Source organism: Hibiscus syriacus, unplaced genomic scaffold, assembly GCF_006381635.1.
Source record: "Hibiscus syriacus cultivar Baekdansim isolate YM2019G1 unplaced genomic scaffold, ASM638163v2 tig00111298_pilon, whole genome shotgun sequence".
Taxonomy (NCBI): domain Eukaryota; kingdom Viridiplantae; phylum Streptophyta; class Magnoliopsida; order Malvales; family Malvaceae; genus Hibiscus; species Hibiscus syriacus.
This window is the reverse complement of record NW_024063047.1, coordinates 130,460-148,404: the sequence shown is the minus strand read 5'-3', so window position 1 is coordinate 148,404 and position 17,945 is coordinate 130,460. Positions and strand designations below refer to the sequence as shown.

Genomic DNA, 17,945 nt, shown 5'->3' with positions numbered 1-17,945 from the left:
ATGCTGTGACATTTTAGATTTACTCTTGTACATAAATAAATGTTTATTTTGTTACTGTTTTTATTCAGTTTCCTTTTAATTTACTATTTTATTTTTTATTTTTTTGCAAGGTTAGGGTCCATCCAAATTTCAACCGTACCAGCATCAGATTCTGAACACTCCAGCCCCACACAATTTCAAAAGCGCACATGTCGCACGACCGCCGCACCACCACAAACATGAAGTCAATGTACCTTGCATTGTATTGAATTTCATAGCATGTAGTTTAGATTTTTCCTTAGTTTTTATTTAGCATTGAGGACAATGCTTCTCTCAAGTTTGGGGGTGGTAGGGTTCCCAAATCATTGCATGATAGTATTAGTAGAATGAATATGTCATGACATTAGTAAGTGGTTGAATTGGTTTTCTGAAATAAATTAAGGATGCCCGATGATGATAAATTCTTGATGGCTAGGATTGAATGTACATGACTGTTGAGGATGATAAAACCAACTCTAGGACTTGCTTCTTTGAAACCTTTGAATACACGATTGTATGTTTTTCATGCTTAAGGAACTTAGAAATTTTTTATAAGAGAACTCTTGCATGTCTTGGCATAAACGATGAAAACTCCACTATGTAAAAAATTGAAGTTGTGAATAAATGTTTCGGCATATCTGTAGAGGGACACTTTGCTATGACATAACATTACCTGGAAACTACAAATAAATAAAAGACATCTATGGTATATGAGTGAATGAAAGTAGTCACGGGATGACTCTACCTGACTATCTCGGGGGTGGAAGGTATGCTCCCTTTCACCTAGAGTGTGGGATAGTAGGTGCGATGGGCTGACTCCCTTCATAGAAGGAATGAAAAAAAAAAAAAAAACCAAAAACAATGTGGGAGTAAAAATTTTAAATGTCGTGGCAAAACAAGAAAGCTTGCGTAGAAAATTTTTAGGTTTGTTAAGCATGGAATGGATACAAACACGCACACACTCACACAAAGAATCTTACCCTAGGGGACAATACTTGATTTCTCAAACCATACTAGCATGTTGAAGCCAAATGTTCTGAGGGCTGAAATTCTATCCCATATAACTATTCTGCTTCTGAACTTGCCATGGTATTTTTATTTTGCTTAATATTATACATTGCTTGAGGATAAGCAATAGCTTAAGTTTGGGGGTGTGATAACTCCGTAAAAAGGTTATATTTGGACCTTTTCACTTAAGTTATTGACTGTCTTAGAGCTCATATAGGATCATATAGATGCATTTAGGAGCATATAGTTGCATTTGGTGAAATTCTGTTTGCCGCGGCATTTTATTTTGTAATCAGTGTTGCTTTATGAGGAAGGTGTTTGTCTGGTGATGTGCAGGATTGGGAGCAAGGAAAAGCAAAAGGGAAATGCCATGATATAAGGAGACTGTTGAGCAGAATGCAAATGTTGAACCATTAGCATTTCGAGAGATATCAAAATGAAAGAAGAATATTTTTAGTAAGAGTCAGCTGTCATGGCATAAAAAGTGCTTTCTACAATCATCCATAATGGAGGGGCCAGTTACCATCTTTGCACCGACTCTCACATAAAAGGAATGAACTTTAGGGTGCTAGTGTAATTTTAACACAAAACCCTAGGTTCATTCTCCCCTATAAATATAAGATGAAGCCTGCCTTTTTAAAGAGACTTGGAGATTTTTAGACAGCCGCCAAGAGCCTAAAAATTCAGAGAAAAAGCTCTCTTTTTCCGTCAATCATTTTTGCCGTGGCATTCCTCTGTTGACAGGCTATAGGGAGTGGCGAACTAGGCGTTCGAGAGGAGCTAGATCGCTGGGACTATTCGTGGTGGTCGAGGGAAGCTCCGTAGTGCACATCGAAGGCTTTTCCTCCTTCCCTTTGCTTTTGCTTTCATATTTATCTTTTGGGTTGTAAGAACGGATTAACTTGCTTTGTGCTTGCTTATTTCGAACCCCACCATGAACTAATCCTATTTGGTGGGAGTTTATTTTGGATATTTAAGTTTTGCTTTAATGAATGGTTATTTTTCTATGTTATATTATGTTTTGTTTATGAAGCTTAGCGCCTTAAGGTTGTAGGAGCTACGAGAGTAGTCGTTCCTTAGGAGATTACTTAGTGTTCGAGAGAATGTCTAGGTAGCACGTCCTTAGTGTTCGAGAGAAACTAGGGAGGAACCACATAAGTAAGGGGTTCTAGATAGTAACTAGGCCTAATCCACCTTAGACATAAGGCTAAGATTTTATTCTACTAAAAGGAGTTGTGTATGAGTGATAGGTTAGATGTTAATATTTCCGCAAAAAGGTATTGCCGAGACATATCCTGTTATCTGGACCAATAGGATCCCTGCAGTAGATAACGCCAATCGGTTTTGCCAAGGCATCTTCAATCTGTTGAGTCCCTTACTAGAGATAACATAGGGCACCCTTAGTAAACTCTGTCGGACAGATAAAGCATAGAAGTAAAAACATTATGAGAATTAGACTTAAATTTCCTAAGTAACTCCTATCACTTATTCCATAGTAGCTTGTCGTGTGAGGAGTCTAAAGTCCTTATAATCAAATCTAATATTTACAGTTTATTTTGCCTTTACATTTTTATTTATTGCAGTACACACAATTCTTTTTGCCACAACATATCCATTTGCTATCACATTGTCATCGTTTAATTTCCATACCATCCATTCATTTGCCACAGTATTACCATTTGTATATATACCATCTCTAACTTTACTTAGGTGACAGAGTAAAGTGCCGTGACAAACTTATTTGATTTCCCCAATCCCTGTGGAGAACGATACTGACTCATCACTTTATTACTTGTTCGATTGTGTATACTTGCACACATATCCGCACCATTTATAGTACTCACAAACAACGGACACATTTACCTCTCAGTCTCTTTCGCTCACATGCACTCCCGTTTGGTTTTTGTTCTTCAATTTTCCGCCATGTAAAATTGTAAACCCAAGCAGTGGTCTGTCTTTCAGCTTTTTATGTACAAAGAAAAAATGGAGTAAGAAATTGGAACGCAACACCGATTGTGTTTATTTCTTAGCATATCCTCTCACTTGCAAGAGGGTATTTTTTCTCTTTTGGTTATCCGGAAGTAAGCTTTTCCTCTTTCGCACTTTCCCATTTTCAGCTCGTATTGTGTGTTTTTTTGTTGTTGAAATTTTTATATTTCTGGATCAACATGTCAAGGATCTGGATATTCAGTGTTAGTTTTAAACCAAACCTTCTAATTTTCTTTCCTTCTTCTTAATTAAAACTTTTAGTGCTCCTTATGAAAGATATTCAGTCAATCATAGTAGAAGTGAAAGAGGGTCCTAGGCTAATTTTTTTTTATCTTCTTGTTTGGTTTTTTTTAAATCAGGGAATTGGTTGTGAGTATTGACATAGTGAAATCGCCAGGCTCAATCCGAGAGATGCTGGTACTAGTTTACTGGGAATTTATTGATCCGACCTATGGTTTTCGGCGTCTGTGAGCTCGTATTCTTTTTAATAAGTTCATGTTGATTATGTGACTGATATATAGTGAACGAATTGGATTTTTTTACATGTTTTAGAAATTTTGCAGTTGAATCTGTATTGAATTATAGCTTTAGAAGACAATTATGTATGCACGTAACTCAAAGGCATCATGACAGTATAGTATATTTAGAGCAGCTACTTGATATGTTGTTCGATCATTGCACATTTGCACCTTCATTTCTGGCATATATATGTTTGTTGCAGTGTCCTCTATATTTTACAATGTCTTTTATTGCTGACATGTCATGAATTTACAAGAATTATGAGGTCCTATGATTTTAGTTCCGCTATCTGCTTTATATTCTCATCATGTTTGGCTATTGAGGAACATTAAACATGGAGCATTATAAGCAATTATATGTTAAAAGGATATGCCATTTGACGCCTTAGCTTTTGGAGTGACTATGACCGAATCTCTTTCCCTTTATTTATTAAGTCCTCATTTTGAATTAGTTATTAATTGATATTTTTGATTTATTTTAGTTATTGCTTGGTTGTATGTTGTAGTCCTATGAACTAAAACTCTTTACTATTTTCGCAGTCGTTGGATGTGCATGCTCAAGTTCCATCCAAACCTATTGGATTGTCATACCAAAGTGTGGTAGCTACGAACAAGACAAATTAGCCTTGTTACTTTTACTTCAACGGTTTATGCAATAAACGTGATAGATGCACTTTTCATGTTCAAAGTACTGCATCCACTGTATGTGCATGTAATAAACCTCAAATTTATATTGAAGTAAACACTATCAAATAGTAAATTCATGTTCAAAATTCCAAAACACTTTAATTACATTCTAAACCCCAAATTCCAAAATACTTTAATTATATTCTAAACCCTAAATTGAAGTATTTTAAAATTTAGGGTTTAAAATATAATTGAATTATTTTGAAATTTAGGGTTTAGAATGAAATTGAGGACTGTGTTGTAAATTTTAAAAGTTAGGGGACTTAAATGCAAGTGCCTGAAAAGTTCAGTGATCATATTGCAAACGTACTAGCGGCAGTGTAACAGTCGGGGACCATATTGCAAATGAACTAAATATCAGAGGATTGTATTGTAAATTTTAAAAGTTAGGAGACCTAAATGAAATCTTTAGAAAAGTTCAATGACCAATACTATACTTTACCAATAAACAAATATAAATATATTTTTATTTATTCAAACTCCATTTATTTACTCTCTTTACTCCATCGATTGCCAAATTGAATTAACTATTCACTTGGACTTTATCTCACAGTTTTATCAATTCTTTTCTTCACCAGCCGCAATCTATCTCCAATCTCTGCTGCTTCATCGATTTCTCACCACCATCCGATCATTATTTATTTCTAGGGTTTGCTTTCTCTCAGATTCTTCAAACTTCAATTTCCTCACTTTGTTAATTCCTATTAATACATTGACAATTAAAGAGGAAACAAATACGGCAGGGAAAATGGTATCGGAAGATGAGTTCGATAAGCACGACGCCGACAACGAACCAGGAGAGGAAGACGAATTCTACAGCGGCGGTGACGATGATGCTGGGCCCATCGCCGCTTCTTACGATGATTCAGATGCCGATGTTGCCGATTACGAGTTCATCGACAATGATTCAGATGATTCCGATGATCTCGTCTCTCATCGACACCAGGTATTTATCCTTCTTCTGCTTTTTCGATTTTGCTTTATTTTCTTTGATTTTTCATTTTGGAATTTTCAAGCTCTTGCTACCTTGCTTTTGTTATTGTTAATTTAGAGCATTATGTTGCATTTGATGATAAGGGTTGGTTTTGGTTAAGATGTTTGTCAAATCTATACTATTTAGTTGTATGAACTAGGACGTGCTAAGTGATAAAAAATTTAGAAAGAAAAAAAAGGATAATTATATGTTTCAACTTTTATATTTTTAAAAAAGCCTTATTTCTGAAAGTCGTTGCCAATTTTCCAATTTTGCCTTGTTTTCAAATTTTTGACGATGTTCACAGATTTTGAATCTTTTTGGAGCATTTGTGGATTTGGTTTAATTCATGTGATGTCATTGCACAATGCACACTAAAATCTAGAAACGAGACCTCAACTGTGAAAGGAATTTACCTATTGTTTGCTTCTTCGGTTAAACTTTTACTTAATATGAACTATTGGATTATGTTATGTGCAACACTTAGATTACTGAACAGTCCATAGTGTATGTCAGGAAAGACCTATCTTTTCTAATGCTGCATAGGAAACTTACAGCCCTAACTAATGTCTAAAATTGAAACACGTTCACTTTTTCAATCTTATAATTAATGTGATAATTTATGCTTTTGACTTGTAGAGCATGCATTCAGTTATTTTTGCTATAACTCCCTCCAGGAAGCTTATATCTTTTCTCAACCTTGTGTACATAAAAGTTTGTGGGTTTTGAGCCCTCATTTTGTTAATTATTTTAGTTTTTCTGAAGTGGTTTATCCTAAATTGATGTCTCTTTTTCCTTAGCAAAATTATACCATTTTGAGTGAAGTAGATATTCGCCAGCATCAAGAGGATGATATCATGAGGATATCTACTGTGCTTTCCATCTCAAAGGTTGAAGCAAGCAATCTGCTACGGTACTATAGTTGGTGAGTGATCTTGATTGATTTAAATTATGTTATTTGAAATCACTTCTGTTCCTTGTCAATTTTTGCAGAGGTTTTTTTTACTTATTTACAAAATCATTTTTAATGGACTTTAACTGCATCTATGTAAATGTAGAGTGAAATTATTGTCTCTCTGTTTTGGTCAACAAGGATCTATTTTGCAATCTCTTGGAAATGGTATGTTTGTGTGGCTTGTTGTTGTAAATGATTTATGTTCATTTTGGGCTTACAGGAGTGTCAGTAAAGTAAATGATGAATGGTTTGCAGATGAGGAAAAGGTTCGCAGGTCTGTCGGCTTATTGGAGAAGCCTGTAGTTCCATTTCCTAATGGTAGAGAAGTGAGTTGTGGAACACTCAACTGAGTTTTCACATGTTTATTTTTGAGCTAGGATTTCCTATGTTTGTTTGCTTTGACGGCTTATACCTTTTATTCTTCTTCATATTTCTTCTTTTGGCAGATGATTTGTGGGATATGTTTTGAAAACTATGCTTATGATAGGCTTCATGCTGCTGCATGTGGTCATCCTTTTTGTAAATCTTGCTGGACAGGTCCGTTTTGATTCAGCAATGCTCTATGTTTTTTAGTTTTGATGTTGTTTCAAGAGTTATAGGTTAGACGTTGGATATCTCTTTTTGGTCAAAGCAATGGCTTCACATGCTCAGCTGGCTTTGAAGGGCTAAAGGGCTAATGATCTGCGAATAATTCATTTCTACTATTTATCCTGATTATGATGAATAGTCCATATTTTGGAACTCTCAATCAGCTCAATATGGCCCTTGTACATGTAAAAAGTTTTTTTTTGTACATGATTATTGTACTTTAGCTGTATGTATTGTTAAGCTCAGTAGCTAGCCTGACAGTACTTTAGCCATTCTAGCTGTATTTTCCTAACCTTTCTATGGAACTGACCATCTCAATGATTTTCTTGCTTAGGTTATATTAGCACAGCCATCAATGATGGTCCTGGATGTTTGATGTTGCGGTGCCCTGATCCATCCTGTGCTGCTGCTGTTGGTCAAGATATGATTAGTGCATTGGCTTCTGAAGAAGACAGAGAGAAGTACTTCCGTTATTTAATTAGATCTTATGTTGAAGACAATAGGAAGGTAATAATACTTAATATAGCTTGATTAATTGGTCAGTCGTACAGTAGTGACATTTAATGTGTTCATTTATTTTTGCTTCACTTGTTAAATTTGCAAAAAGATTTTAAAATTACATTTCTTTTACAGTTTTGCAATATTTTTTTTTTGGGTTGAAGGATGGGGGAGCATCTGCATGGGTAATGGAGTTGTATGTATTATGTTTTATGGTTAGTATTTAATTGGGGATAATTTGAAAATTTGTTGTGCTCTTTAACAATTTTTCATAAAAATACATTAACCACTTTTATATCATGTATGTGCTATGGCTTATTTATCCCAAAAAATATGCGTATTTTGGCTTTTTGGGTTTCAATTGTAAAATTTTCCTCAAAGATTTTTGAAGTTTTCTATATACATTTGAATCAAAATATGAATTTTATGTAAACCCATTTTTCTATATTTCTAAATGTTTTATTTTGTAGACCTTTTTCTTTTCTTTTTTAATTACTGTGGTGTGTATTCAGTAGCAGAATCTCTAAAAGAAATAGATGAATAACTTTTCATTATTTTCATTTTCACCTCTTTCGTATTGTAACCCATTTTCTATATGTTTTTGTGTTATTTTGTAGACCAAATGGTGTCCTGCACCAGGGTGTGATTATGCTGTGGAATTTATTTTGGGCAGTGGAACTTATGATGTTACTTGTCGCTGCTCATATAGCTTTTGTTGGAATGTAAGATTTTTTCTCATTCTGGCTGTAGTACCTCTATTTTGCTTTGAAGTTGCTAACAGAATTTTGATACATAATGTGCATTTGACCTTGCAGTGTGCTGAGGAAGCTCACCGTCCTGTTGATTGTGGCACTGTAGCCAAATGGATACTGAAAAATAGTGCAGAGTCTGAAAATATGAATTGGTAGGAAATAGTAATTAGATTTATTCCAATACATGAGGTTGTTTAATGCATTCCAAAATGCGAAGTTCTTAAAATTGTGTAGTATTGGCACACCCAAAAGAAGAAATTTGCTTGCTCTTCCTCACTAAAAGTAAACAGGATGTGCATAGAATGCTTTGTTATCTTAATACCACTTCTACCGGATAGTATCTGATGCGCCCGAGAAAGCTTTTCTCGATAGTCGATTCAGTCCTTAATCATTATTTTGATAGAAATAGAGAAAGGGATGCCTAGGGCTGGGTTGGATGGGGTGGGGGAGCTTTGAACTAAAGAAGTGGTGAAATAAGAATTCCCTTATACATCTTCACTAACAAAACTTTATATTCAAAATTATGCATCATATTCTTCTGAATATGTTGAAAGTTGAAATGAACAAAATGCATGTGTGAAATTTTTATATTTAAAATGAAGTTTCATTTTCTTTTCCTCCCTCTACCATTGGACCTGAAGGTGAACATTTAAAATGGTTCTGCAATATTATATCATTCTGTGCCATATTGTTATAATGGTCAGTTTATTAATCATTGTGCTTGTCTTAATCTTCAGGATATTGGCTAATTCCAAGCCTTGTCCAAAATGCAAGCGTCCAATTGAGAAGAACCAGGGGTGTATGCATATTACATGCACACCACCATGTAAATTTGAATTTTGCTGGTGAGCTTTTACCTCTGCATACATATGTGTTGCTTTTATTTTGATGAGATTCTGACATCACTACTTGATTTGGGTTATTTTGTTTTTCTGTTGAAAAACAAAATAAATAGTTCTCTTATTCATTTGTATCTTTTCTTATTGTTTGTTTAGCGTTATTCTGTACTGAGCAAGAGTTAATACTTCGTAAATGAAGGCTGGACCAAATTGAACCTTTTCTTTCATATGTGTAGTGTGTTCTTTCTCCTTTTTCTATGAGAATTGCTGTCAATTGACCATAGATATGTGCAGGCTTTGCCATGGTGCATGGTCAGAACATGGTGAGAGAACTGGTGGGTTTTATGCTTGCAACCGTTATGAGACAGCAAAGCAAGATGGTGTGGTAGGGAACTAGTTCTTTCCTCTGGCATTCAGCATTCCCTTGGGCTTGTCATTAGTCAGTTTGCGTCATTATTTAACTGCCCACTTTGAGTTTCTGATCCATAGTATTTATTTACAGTATGATGAGGCCGAGAAACGAAGAGAGATGGCTAAAAATTCTCTGGAGAGATATACTCATTATTATGAACGATGGGCAACGAACCAATCGGTATGTATTACTTATGAGATTTCTAGTGAAAATGAGATTATGCTTGTCACTGTACTAAATTTTGAATAACCAGTTGGTATTATAAATATTCTTTTATGTAGGATGTTATATATTTTTAGCTATACTATTCTAAAAGCCCTGTAGGATGTGCTAGGACTCGGTTGATCTTTTGTGTCCAAGGAGGGTGCTTTGTGTTGAAAGTCATATTGGTAAAAATAGAATGAGTAAGTGCAGAGAAATGTTAGTGGTTTCCTTGTCATGGAATTGAGGACGCTTTCAGAAGTAATTTGGAAGGATTTAAGATAGAAATAGTTATTAAAATGATAAAATATGTGATGGGTTGAAGAAAATCTTACAATCAGCTTGAACGTGATAGTTTTCTCATGTATGACCTGTTGATAATCATGCTGCATACTTTTTTAGAACTTTTACAGATCAGCTCGAGCAAAAGGTTTGAGAGAGCACGTGCATCATTGTGCCCATACAGGAATATTTATTTGAACTCATTTGTTCAGTTCGCTAAACTATTTTTGAAGTATGATTAATGCTTGCTGGTTACCTGATTAATTAGCCCTTTGCATGAACAACCATGTATATATATATATATATATATTTTATAGGAATTGAAGGCCTTGTTAAAAACCCCCTTCTTGATTAAAGGAGCTTGTAGAGAAGCTCCTTAATCAGCGGAAGGAGGAAAAGAGTGCCTAAAGATTTCATTAACCAAAAGAAATTACATAAGATACAACCAGATAAACACCCCCAACATAACCAAAAAACCAAAAAAGAACTGAAGACAACCCTATACAACAGAACTAGCTCAGCCTAAACCAACTAAGCTACTAACACAGTATAAATTTTGGCTGAGTTGTTAACCAATTTAGCAACAACAATGAAGACTTAACGGCTAAACATTTCCTGGAATACAACAGAAAACAGTACAACCAAATGCCTGAAACAATCAACCAATCCCCTCCTTAACTAACTTGTCTGCCTCCATATTACAAGACCTAGGAAAAAGCTCCAGCAAAGTTGGAGGGCCTGGATCTGTAGATACTATGAAAGAATCCATCATCTTGCCAGCCTCAATATCAACTGACTCATTCCAAAAAAGCCAAATTCTAACACAAAAGCCATGAGCTTCCACAGTATAAGAGTAAAAAAATCTAGCTTCGAAATCACTCTATCCGCCTTTCTACCACTTATTGCTCGTCTTGTCATCGGAGACCATCCGAACCTCCAACTTCATTCAATAATCAAATGCGAATCACCTGAAGCTTCCAATTCTTCCACTGCTATAGTTTTCCGAAATCAAAAATACTTGTGAGCCTTCAAGTTCAGTCCATTCTTCCTCGCGATGCACCTTCTTCTGATTAATCTTGCTTCGGCAGAGTCTAGTCTTCCTACGGGGAGTCGAATATTTCTCTTCAATTATTTGGAGAGAGCTATATTTATTGTTAATCCCCTCCTTAGCTCTCTGGATCTGCCTGGAATTGAGTGAGAAAGAAACGTCCCTCAATTGTGTTGACAAGCTAAGACTCTGGTCCAAATCCTCACATACTATCCCTGATTTGGGTTTTCCAATCACCCGTTCAACCACAAACCCCATCATGTTGGACTTCCTCTCCCTTGGATCTTATGATAGCACAATTATTTGTAAGGCCCATATTAATCACATCCTCTAAACGACCATCCAAGATGGGCAAATCTATTAAATTATCCTTCATCCCCTCATTAACACGTGTAGTCTTATCAAATTTCCTGTTGTCATCTTCTGCCCCTCTCAGCACGTGATCCAGCACTACCTCGTGTTCCACCGCTTCCAGCACTTCCTCATGTTCCACCGCTTCCTCGATTTGCATTTGAACCTTCCCCTGACCAGCAACATTATTCCTCAGACCCATAATTATTTCCTCCCCTATGTTCCTTTCCTCCTCATCCTCACCAGACAAGTTGCTACCTTCAGCTCTGATCCCCATACACAATAATTAACTGTCTTCTTCCTCAGAACACCTCTAGGAATTCTTCTCCTCCGATGAGTCCACGCTTCTTCCTGCCGGAGAATCAGAATCGACTACAACCGCACCATCTTTTTCTTCCCGCTTTCGAAACAAAGAATCACTTCTAACTGTGGGAACTTCCACTACTCTAATTCGAAATAAATCTCTACCTACTTCCAAGTCTACCACTTCAATTAATTCCTTCCTAGTAGTTGCTATCAGAATAGTCATCTCCTCGCAGCCCAATTCTTGAAGTGTGTTTTCCCCTAGTGCTAAGCATTCTCCCCATTGTGTGCAATCCTCTTAAAGGTGCTATGATTCCAGCAGTGAAGCAGCATTCCAAACAATTTAATCCATGTAACTCTTTCCGAAGCTCTGTAAGATTCTGACCAAGGTTGAACTTCCTGGAAAACTTCATTTAAAATCGACCAGTTTTGTTCCTTCAAGGTTCTGTATAACTCTTCCTCAGCTATTTGCAATAAGAAATCTCTCCCTCCCAGGAACTTGGTCTTAATTTCTCCTAGACCACCAGCTTGTAATTTGTCATCCACCTGACTCGAAAAGCATACCGTCGCCATCGTTTCCACGAGGCACTTCTGGAGCTTTTGAACAACTTCCTCATCTACATCCCCCTGAATTAACCTAGTCCTCCTTGCAAGTTCCTCCGGACTTTCTCCACTAACGCTTGTTCCTTGTTCTACCCTGTTTGTAGCACTGGAAGTTGAAGGATATTTCAGTTTCCAGATTTGATTCTTGGCTCCATACCGAGCTTCTTTGACTGATAACCGATATCCAAATAACCAGAATCCATTTAATCTTTGGACTGCTCTAACTGAGTCACCTCTGTTGGAAAATCTAACAAAGCCAAAGCGCTTTCCTGTTCTATCATTTTTCCTTGCTATATAAGAACTAATCACATCACCATGCCTCCCGAATAGATGTCTCAACCCACTCCAGTGATATGTAGGCGGTATGTTTTGCACAAACAGTTACTATCTCACCTTCCTTCCCTGAGCTTTGAGCCATCCGTCCTAACTTTTGTTCCTCAAAAGAGCAATCCGGAAATGCTCTCAATAAATTAACAGCAGAAAACAGTAATCTGAAATAACACCAGTTGAGCCCAAACGGACAGATTTAGAGCAATTGTTGGATAATCTGTAGCACCCCCGGTAATGTCAAAGAACCTAGTAACGTCGGAACAACCTGGTCGACGCAGAACGACGGCAGTAGAAGGCAGAACAGTAACAGTTTCTGGAAATTACGAAACAGTAAAAATCGAATCCCGGAGAACAGCAACGGTTCTCAACTCAAGGAGAGGTGGGTTTTGGTCGCCAAATGACGCAGAGCTTGGTGGTGAGGCTTTGTCGAAACGGACGGCGGTTGGCGGCGAAAATCGGCAGTGAAGAAAGTATAGATCTACACCGATTGGAAGACTTCATCGCAAATCTAAGCCCATATTTGGAATCTCCATAAGCAGACGAGCTTCCCTGAGAAAAATGGCGTCGAACGGAGATCGAATTGCAGCGGCGGCCGGCGGTCTGCGGCAGCGGACGGTGGTCGGCGAACAGTGATGGTGGACGAAGAACGGTGGAAAGTGGATAGTTGACGACTGATGGCAGTGGTCAAGGTTGTGGAAGGGTTGAGTGTTCAGTCATACCCACGTGACTTTTTAAAAAAAAACTGGAATCTAGAGAGAAGAGGGACATTCTCTCACTAAAAGCCCGCCCTCTATGTATATATTCTTGGATGCATGCAATACATTATTGACTTCTTTCTTTTGACTGCTTAAGTCTATTTTCTGGAAACACTTTCTGGGTGAATAGCCACCTTATTCTTCAATTAGAAGCATTTGTTGGTTCTTCTAAAACTTTCTTTACTCGATGCAGTCTAGGCAAAAGGCAGTGGCAGATCTACAGCAAATGCAATCTGTGCATGTAAGCCAAACTTTGTATAATTTTTTACCAAATATGGTTATGCTGGTCAAGACAATTATTTTATTACCCTTTATCATGGTTGTCATGAATATAGTTATTGAAAGGCTATCAAAAACATTGAAGAGTGCTGATAATCATGTGTCGATTGCAGCTTGAGAAGCTGAGTGACATACAGTGCCAACCCGAGTCACAGCTGAAGTTCATCACTGAGGCATGGCTACAGGTAATTTCCAAATTTCTGCCGGGCTCACTCTCTAGATGTTACTTTAGCTCATCACTGCTACTTAAATTGTGCAGATAGTAGAATGTAGGAGAGTTCTCAAATGGACATATGCCTATGGATATTATTTACCAGAACACGAACATGCTAAAAGACAGTTCTTTGAATACTTACAAGGTAATGTCTCTCCATCTATAAGCTATGGCTAATATTGGACCACTCTTCGGAGTTTGTTATTATATTTATATATCTTAAGCTTATTTCTTTTGTTTACGGATAGACACACAAAATACACATATTTCACCTTTCTTCACTTAAGCGGGTGCTTTTTTAGCGCCTTTCACCTCAGGCAATATAACACCTAAACTGCCCCTCGTGCCCTTAACGTCAGTGGTTTGCACTCTCATGCCCTCTATTGTCTTGCAGGTGAAGCCGAGTCTGGGTTAGAACGACTTCATCAATGTGCAGAGAAGGAGCTGCAGGTTTACCTCAATGCAGAAGGCCCATCAAAAGATTTTAACGAGTTTCGGACAAAACTTGCTGGATTGACTAGGTAACTTTTTGTTTATATATATATATATATATATATATATATATACCATTTAGATTCCTTTTGAAACTCATTATGGAGTAGAATTTGATAATCTTAGCATCAAGTCTTATTGAAAAGATTCAGTTCAAAAGCTTGGTTTTGTGGAAAAATCTATTATGTTGGGAAAAGATGATTTATATTTTACTTGAACCTCTTTAGAAAGCGTTTTCTCATACCCTTCTCCTTCTTTCATCTATAAATTAATTACTTGCAAAAACTTCGTGACAACAGTGTGACACGGAATTACTTTGAGAATTTAGTTCGAGCTCTAGAAAATGGTCTATCAGATGTGGACTCCCGTGGAGCCTGCAGCAGGATGGGCAGCTCAAAGGGCATGGTAGGTGGTAGCAGTAGGGGAAGAAGTGGGAAGGGCAAAGGTTCAACCTCTAGACCCAGTTGCTCCAACAGAAATATTGACGACTCCGGCCATTGGTCCTGCGAATACTGTACATTCGCAAATGTCAAGTCAGCCACCTTTTGCGTAATGTGCCAGCAGCGTCGATAAATATCATTGGCTGTACCAGATCCTATCTGGCTTCGCCTCTTGATTCATGTCTCCAATGGCATAGGACTTTAGAGGATTGCCAAAGGGAGAGCAAAAAAAAAAGGTTTTTCCACTTCTCTTTCCATCTCTTAAATCGAATTTGCCGTGATGCAGCACTGTGGAACTGATATCGGGAGAAGGGGTGTGTTTATCTTACGTGAATTGTATATATATAGTTATACCGTGTAGTTACGAAAACCCTTCAACTTGGCTTTTCTTCATATGGCAGGCGTCTGTCCAATGTATTCTTAAGTTATTTCTAGGGTCAATGGATTTCGGGTTTCAAGCAGACTGCAATGAAATGCGACGATAGGCTGCACTGTGACCGTCTGTGATGATAAATAATTTGTTGTTGTAACCATTTTAATCATATGGGGGGCACTAAATTTCCGACGTGCATGTGTTGTATGTATAATTTCGTCATATTACTTGTAGATTGGTTTCCGATGGTGTCGAACGTTAGAAATTGAGTGGTGTTTCCGTTTATTTTCCGGTGCCGTTTTTTTAATAATGTCATGCATGGGTATAATGTTAGACAGAGTAGAGAAAGCAACACATTCTGTTGTGTTGTTATCTGGGCTGTTTGAATTCAATGCTGAAATGAACATAAAAATTTCTTCCTCTGTTTATTACAGTATGATTGAATCTTATCGCTTATGTGCCCAATTTTATTAGTGCTGTTTATACGTTCAAAGATATTATCCCCCCTTTCAATCGTCAATTTAATGCATCCAACCTAGGTTTTGGACCCTATTTCGCTATTTTTGCGAGAATGAGTATTTGATCGAATTAAGTGGAAAAAAATAGTTGAATTTGTAATTATTATTTTATTGTTCAAATTTTATTCCGTTTTGAGAATAACCTATTAATGAGTGTATGAAAGAAAAAACTTGATTCGATTACTCTAATTTTGATAATAAAACGATTTGATATATAAAACTGAAATAACCAAATCCAAACTCTATGAAGTAAGATTTTATATTAAGAAAAAATGATATAGGGAGAGTTTTACTCTCGTTTAAAAGTTTAACTTACATCGAACCGAACTGAAATCGATATTTTTATATAACTATTTAAAAAATGATAGTGGGAGGGTTTGAAAATTGAAAGCCTATTAAGAGAGAGAAAATAGTATTAAAAATAAATACACACTGGCAATGTATTGAATGGAAAAGGCATCATTGCAAAAGTACGTCATCATTATCATGCATGCAAATGCAATGCAATGCAAGGCAAAGGCAAAGGCAGTGTGTTTCTTTTCCATCGTCAATGGCATAGTGAATGCTTTGGGTTTAGAGATGAATGGCAAATAGCATTTAGCATTGTCTCTTAAATGCATTTTGATGGGATTTGACAATCCACGCTTCCTCTGCGGATGCCTTCGTTTTTGTGAGCTTTAAATTCCCCACCCTCCCCTTTGTCTCTTTCACTTGTCTTCTCCCATTTAATGCTCATTTCTATGCCTCTATCTTTCCAAATTTTCATTCTATTTACATCCATCTATTTGTATTCGATTAATTTAAATCTAAAATATGATCCATGTGATCAATACGACGGCCAGGTTATTAAAATATTAATCACAGTTATAAAATTATATACAAGTAATAAAATTTTACATTATATAAGTGAATATTTAACAGTATATATATGTACACTTACACACACCCAAAGGGGGGAGGAGAGAACTGCCGAAGGAGAAAGATTAAAAAGAACGGAAACAAAAACCAAAGCATGGATGGGAAGAGTTTATACTTTAGTGCATTGTTTTAAGCTCAAATATATAATATTATGATTACAACGATGATGAATATTAAATTTAAAACTAAAGAAAATAATTTATATTATGTCTACCAAAAGCAAAACAGAAACAGAGAAGAAGCCCTATTTTAATCATTCTTTAATAATTAAAATAAAAAAAGGCAGTCTCTAAATGCTGAATCTTTGGTTTGAAATCTACCACCACTTTGCCTGCATTATAAGCAAAACGATAAGTTAATCCAATATCTCCCCCATGAATATTACCATCAAGTTCGTAGTTTAATATTATACGATTATACAACACGAAACGTAATATATATAAAGATTCTAAAATATACGAAAATCAAATACTAATGGAACACTATTCAAACATATAAACACAATTACCTAACCTAAGTACAAAAGTTGATAATTATGGATGCATGATCAAAGTCTCACCTTTTACGTCAATTATACTGCATCTTATATATATATAGGGATATAATCCTATTACACAATATAAAACTCTTTTAGTTTTACATAAATTTAGTGTCGTTGGATGAGTGAGATTAACAGTAGAAAATGATAAGATATTCACTAAAAAAATAAAAAATTAATATAAGTAATCTATTTTCACTCATTTAATGATCTTAAATCTGTATAAAATTAAAATAGTTTTATATTATAGAAGTAAATCTTAACCCCTCTCTCTCTCTATATATATATATAAAAGGTTGTTTGGTCAACCACAATTGGAAACTGTCTTAACATCCATTTAAAAACTTTTATTTTTATTTTGATACTGTAAAGATACGACCACGACAATACCATGCATTTCATTCTGCCAACCAATTAAAATTTTTCAAAATATGCTAAATTATTTTTACTATTTACAGTAAACCTTTTATGGTGAAACTAAAAACTAGGGTTTCACTTCATTCTGCCAACCAATTAAAATTTTTCAAAATATGCTAAATTATTTTTACTATTTGCAGTAAACCTTTTTATGGTGAAACTAAAAACTAGGGTTTCACAGTGACCTGGTCAGGAATGTTTTAGGTTCCCTTGAAAGAAGCTAGTTTACAAAGCTTTAAAGAGTGTTCAAGGTTTATTTAATATCTATTTAAATGACAACTTAAAGAGTGCCTACTTAACAAAGTTTTTAGGTTAATTAAACTAGTATTTCTTGATGAACCGATTTTTAATTTATTTATCAACTAATCTCAATCGGGTACTACAAAAAACTCATTATAAGGAAAATTCTCCTAATTCAATATGTTTCATTCACAACATCATAATTCATGTAATACCCCAAACATCGGGTCAATGACTAATATGTAAGGAGTTAAAATTGGTGGTTTAATTGAATAAATTGAAAAGTTCAAGGACTAATTTTTGTAAATTGTGTCTAGAACTTATTACCAAAGATGGAAAAATGGAAGGGCATTATAGTCTTTTAGTATGAAATGAATTTAATATTAATTTCTTTAAAGATATTTAA

The 17,945-nt window shown here is 35.8% G+C and overlaps 1 protein-coding gene across 3 annotated transcripts; it reads left to right on the top strand.

The window, feature by feature from the left end:
* The first annotated feature begins 4,754 nt into the window (after positions 1 to 4,754).
* LOC120157988 (probable E3 ubiquitin-protein ligase ARI8) lies at positions 4,755 to 15,222 on the top strand. 3 transcript variants are annotated; one of them, XR_005519188.1, is made up of 17 exons: positions 4,757 to 4,869; positions 4,964 to 5,166; positions 5,994 to 6,118; positions 6,369 to 6,474; positions 6,595 to 6,685; positions 7,071 to 7,243; positions 7,852 to 7,956; positions 8,050 to 8,138; positions 8,724 to 8,831; positions 9,120 to 9,210; positions 9,328 to 9,417; positions 13,304 to 13,351; positions 13,503 to 13,574; positions 13,649 to 13,748; positions 13,998 to 14,124; positions 14,395 to 14,771; positions 14,937 to 15,221. XR_005519188.1 is itself a non-coding variant. In XM_039168936.1 (16 exons), exons 2-16 carry the CDS (start codon positions 4,969 to 4,971, stop codon positions 14,666 to 14,668), a joined length of 1,797 nt encoding a protein of 598 aa, XP_039024867.1. In that variant the 5' UTR covers positions 4,757 to 4,869; positions 4,964 to 4,968; the 3' UTR covers positions 14,669 to 15,222. The 3 variants fall into 3 exon arrangements, 2 of the variants coding, with proteins under 2 accessions (XP_039024868.1, XP_039024867.1); XM_039168936.1 differs by having other exon boundaries at positions 14,395 to 15,222; XM_039168937.1 differs by having other exon boundaries at positions 4,755 to 5,166; positions 14,395 to 15,222.
* The last annotated feature ends 2,723 nt before the right edge of the window (positions 15,223 to 17,945 follow it).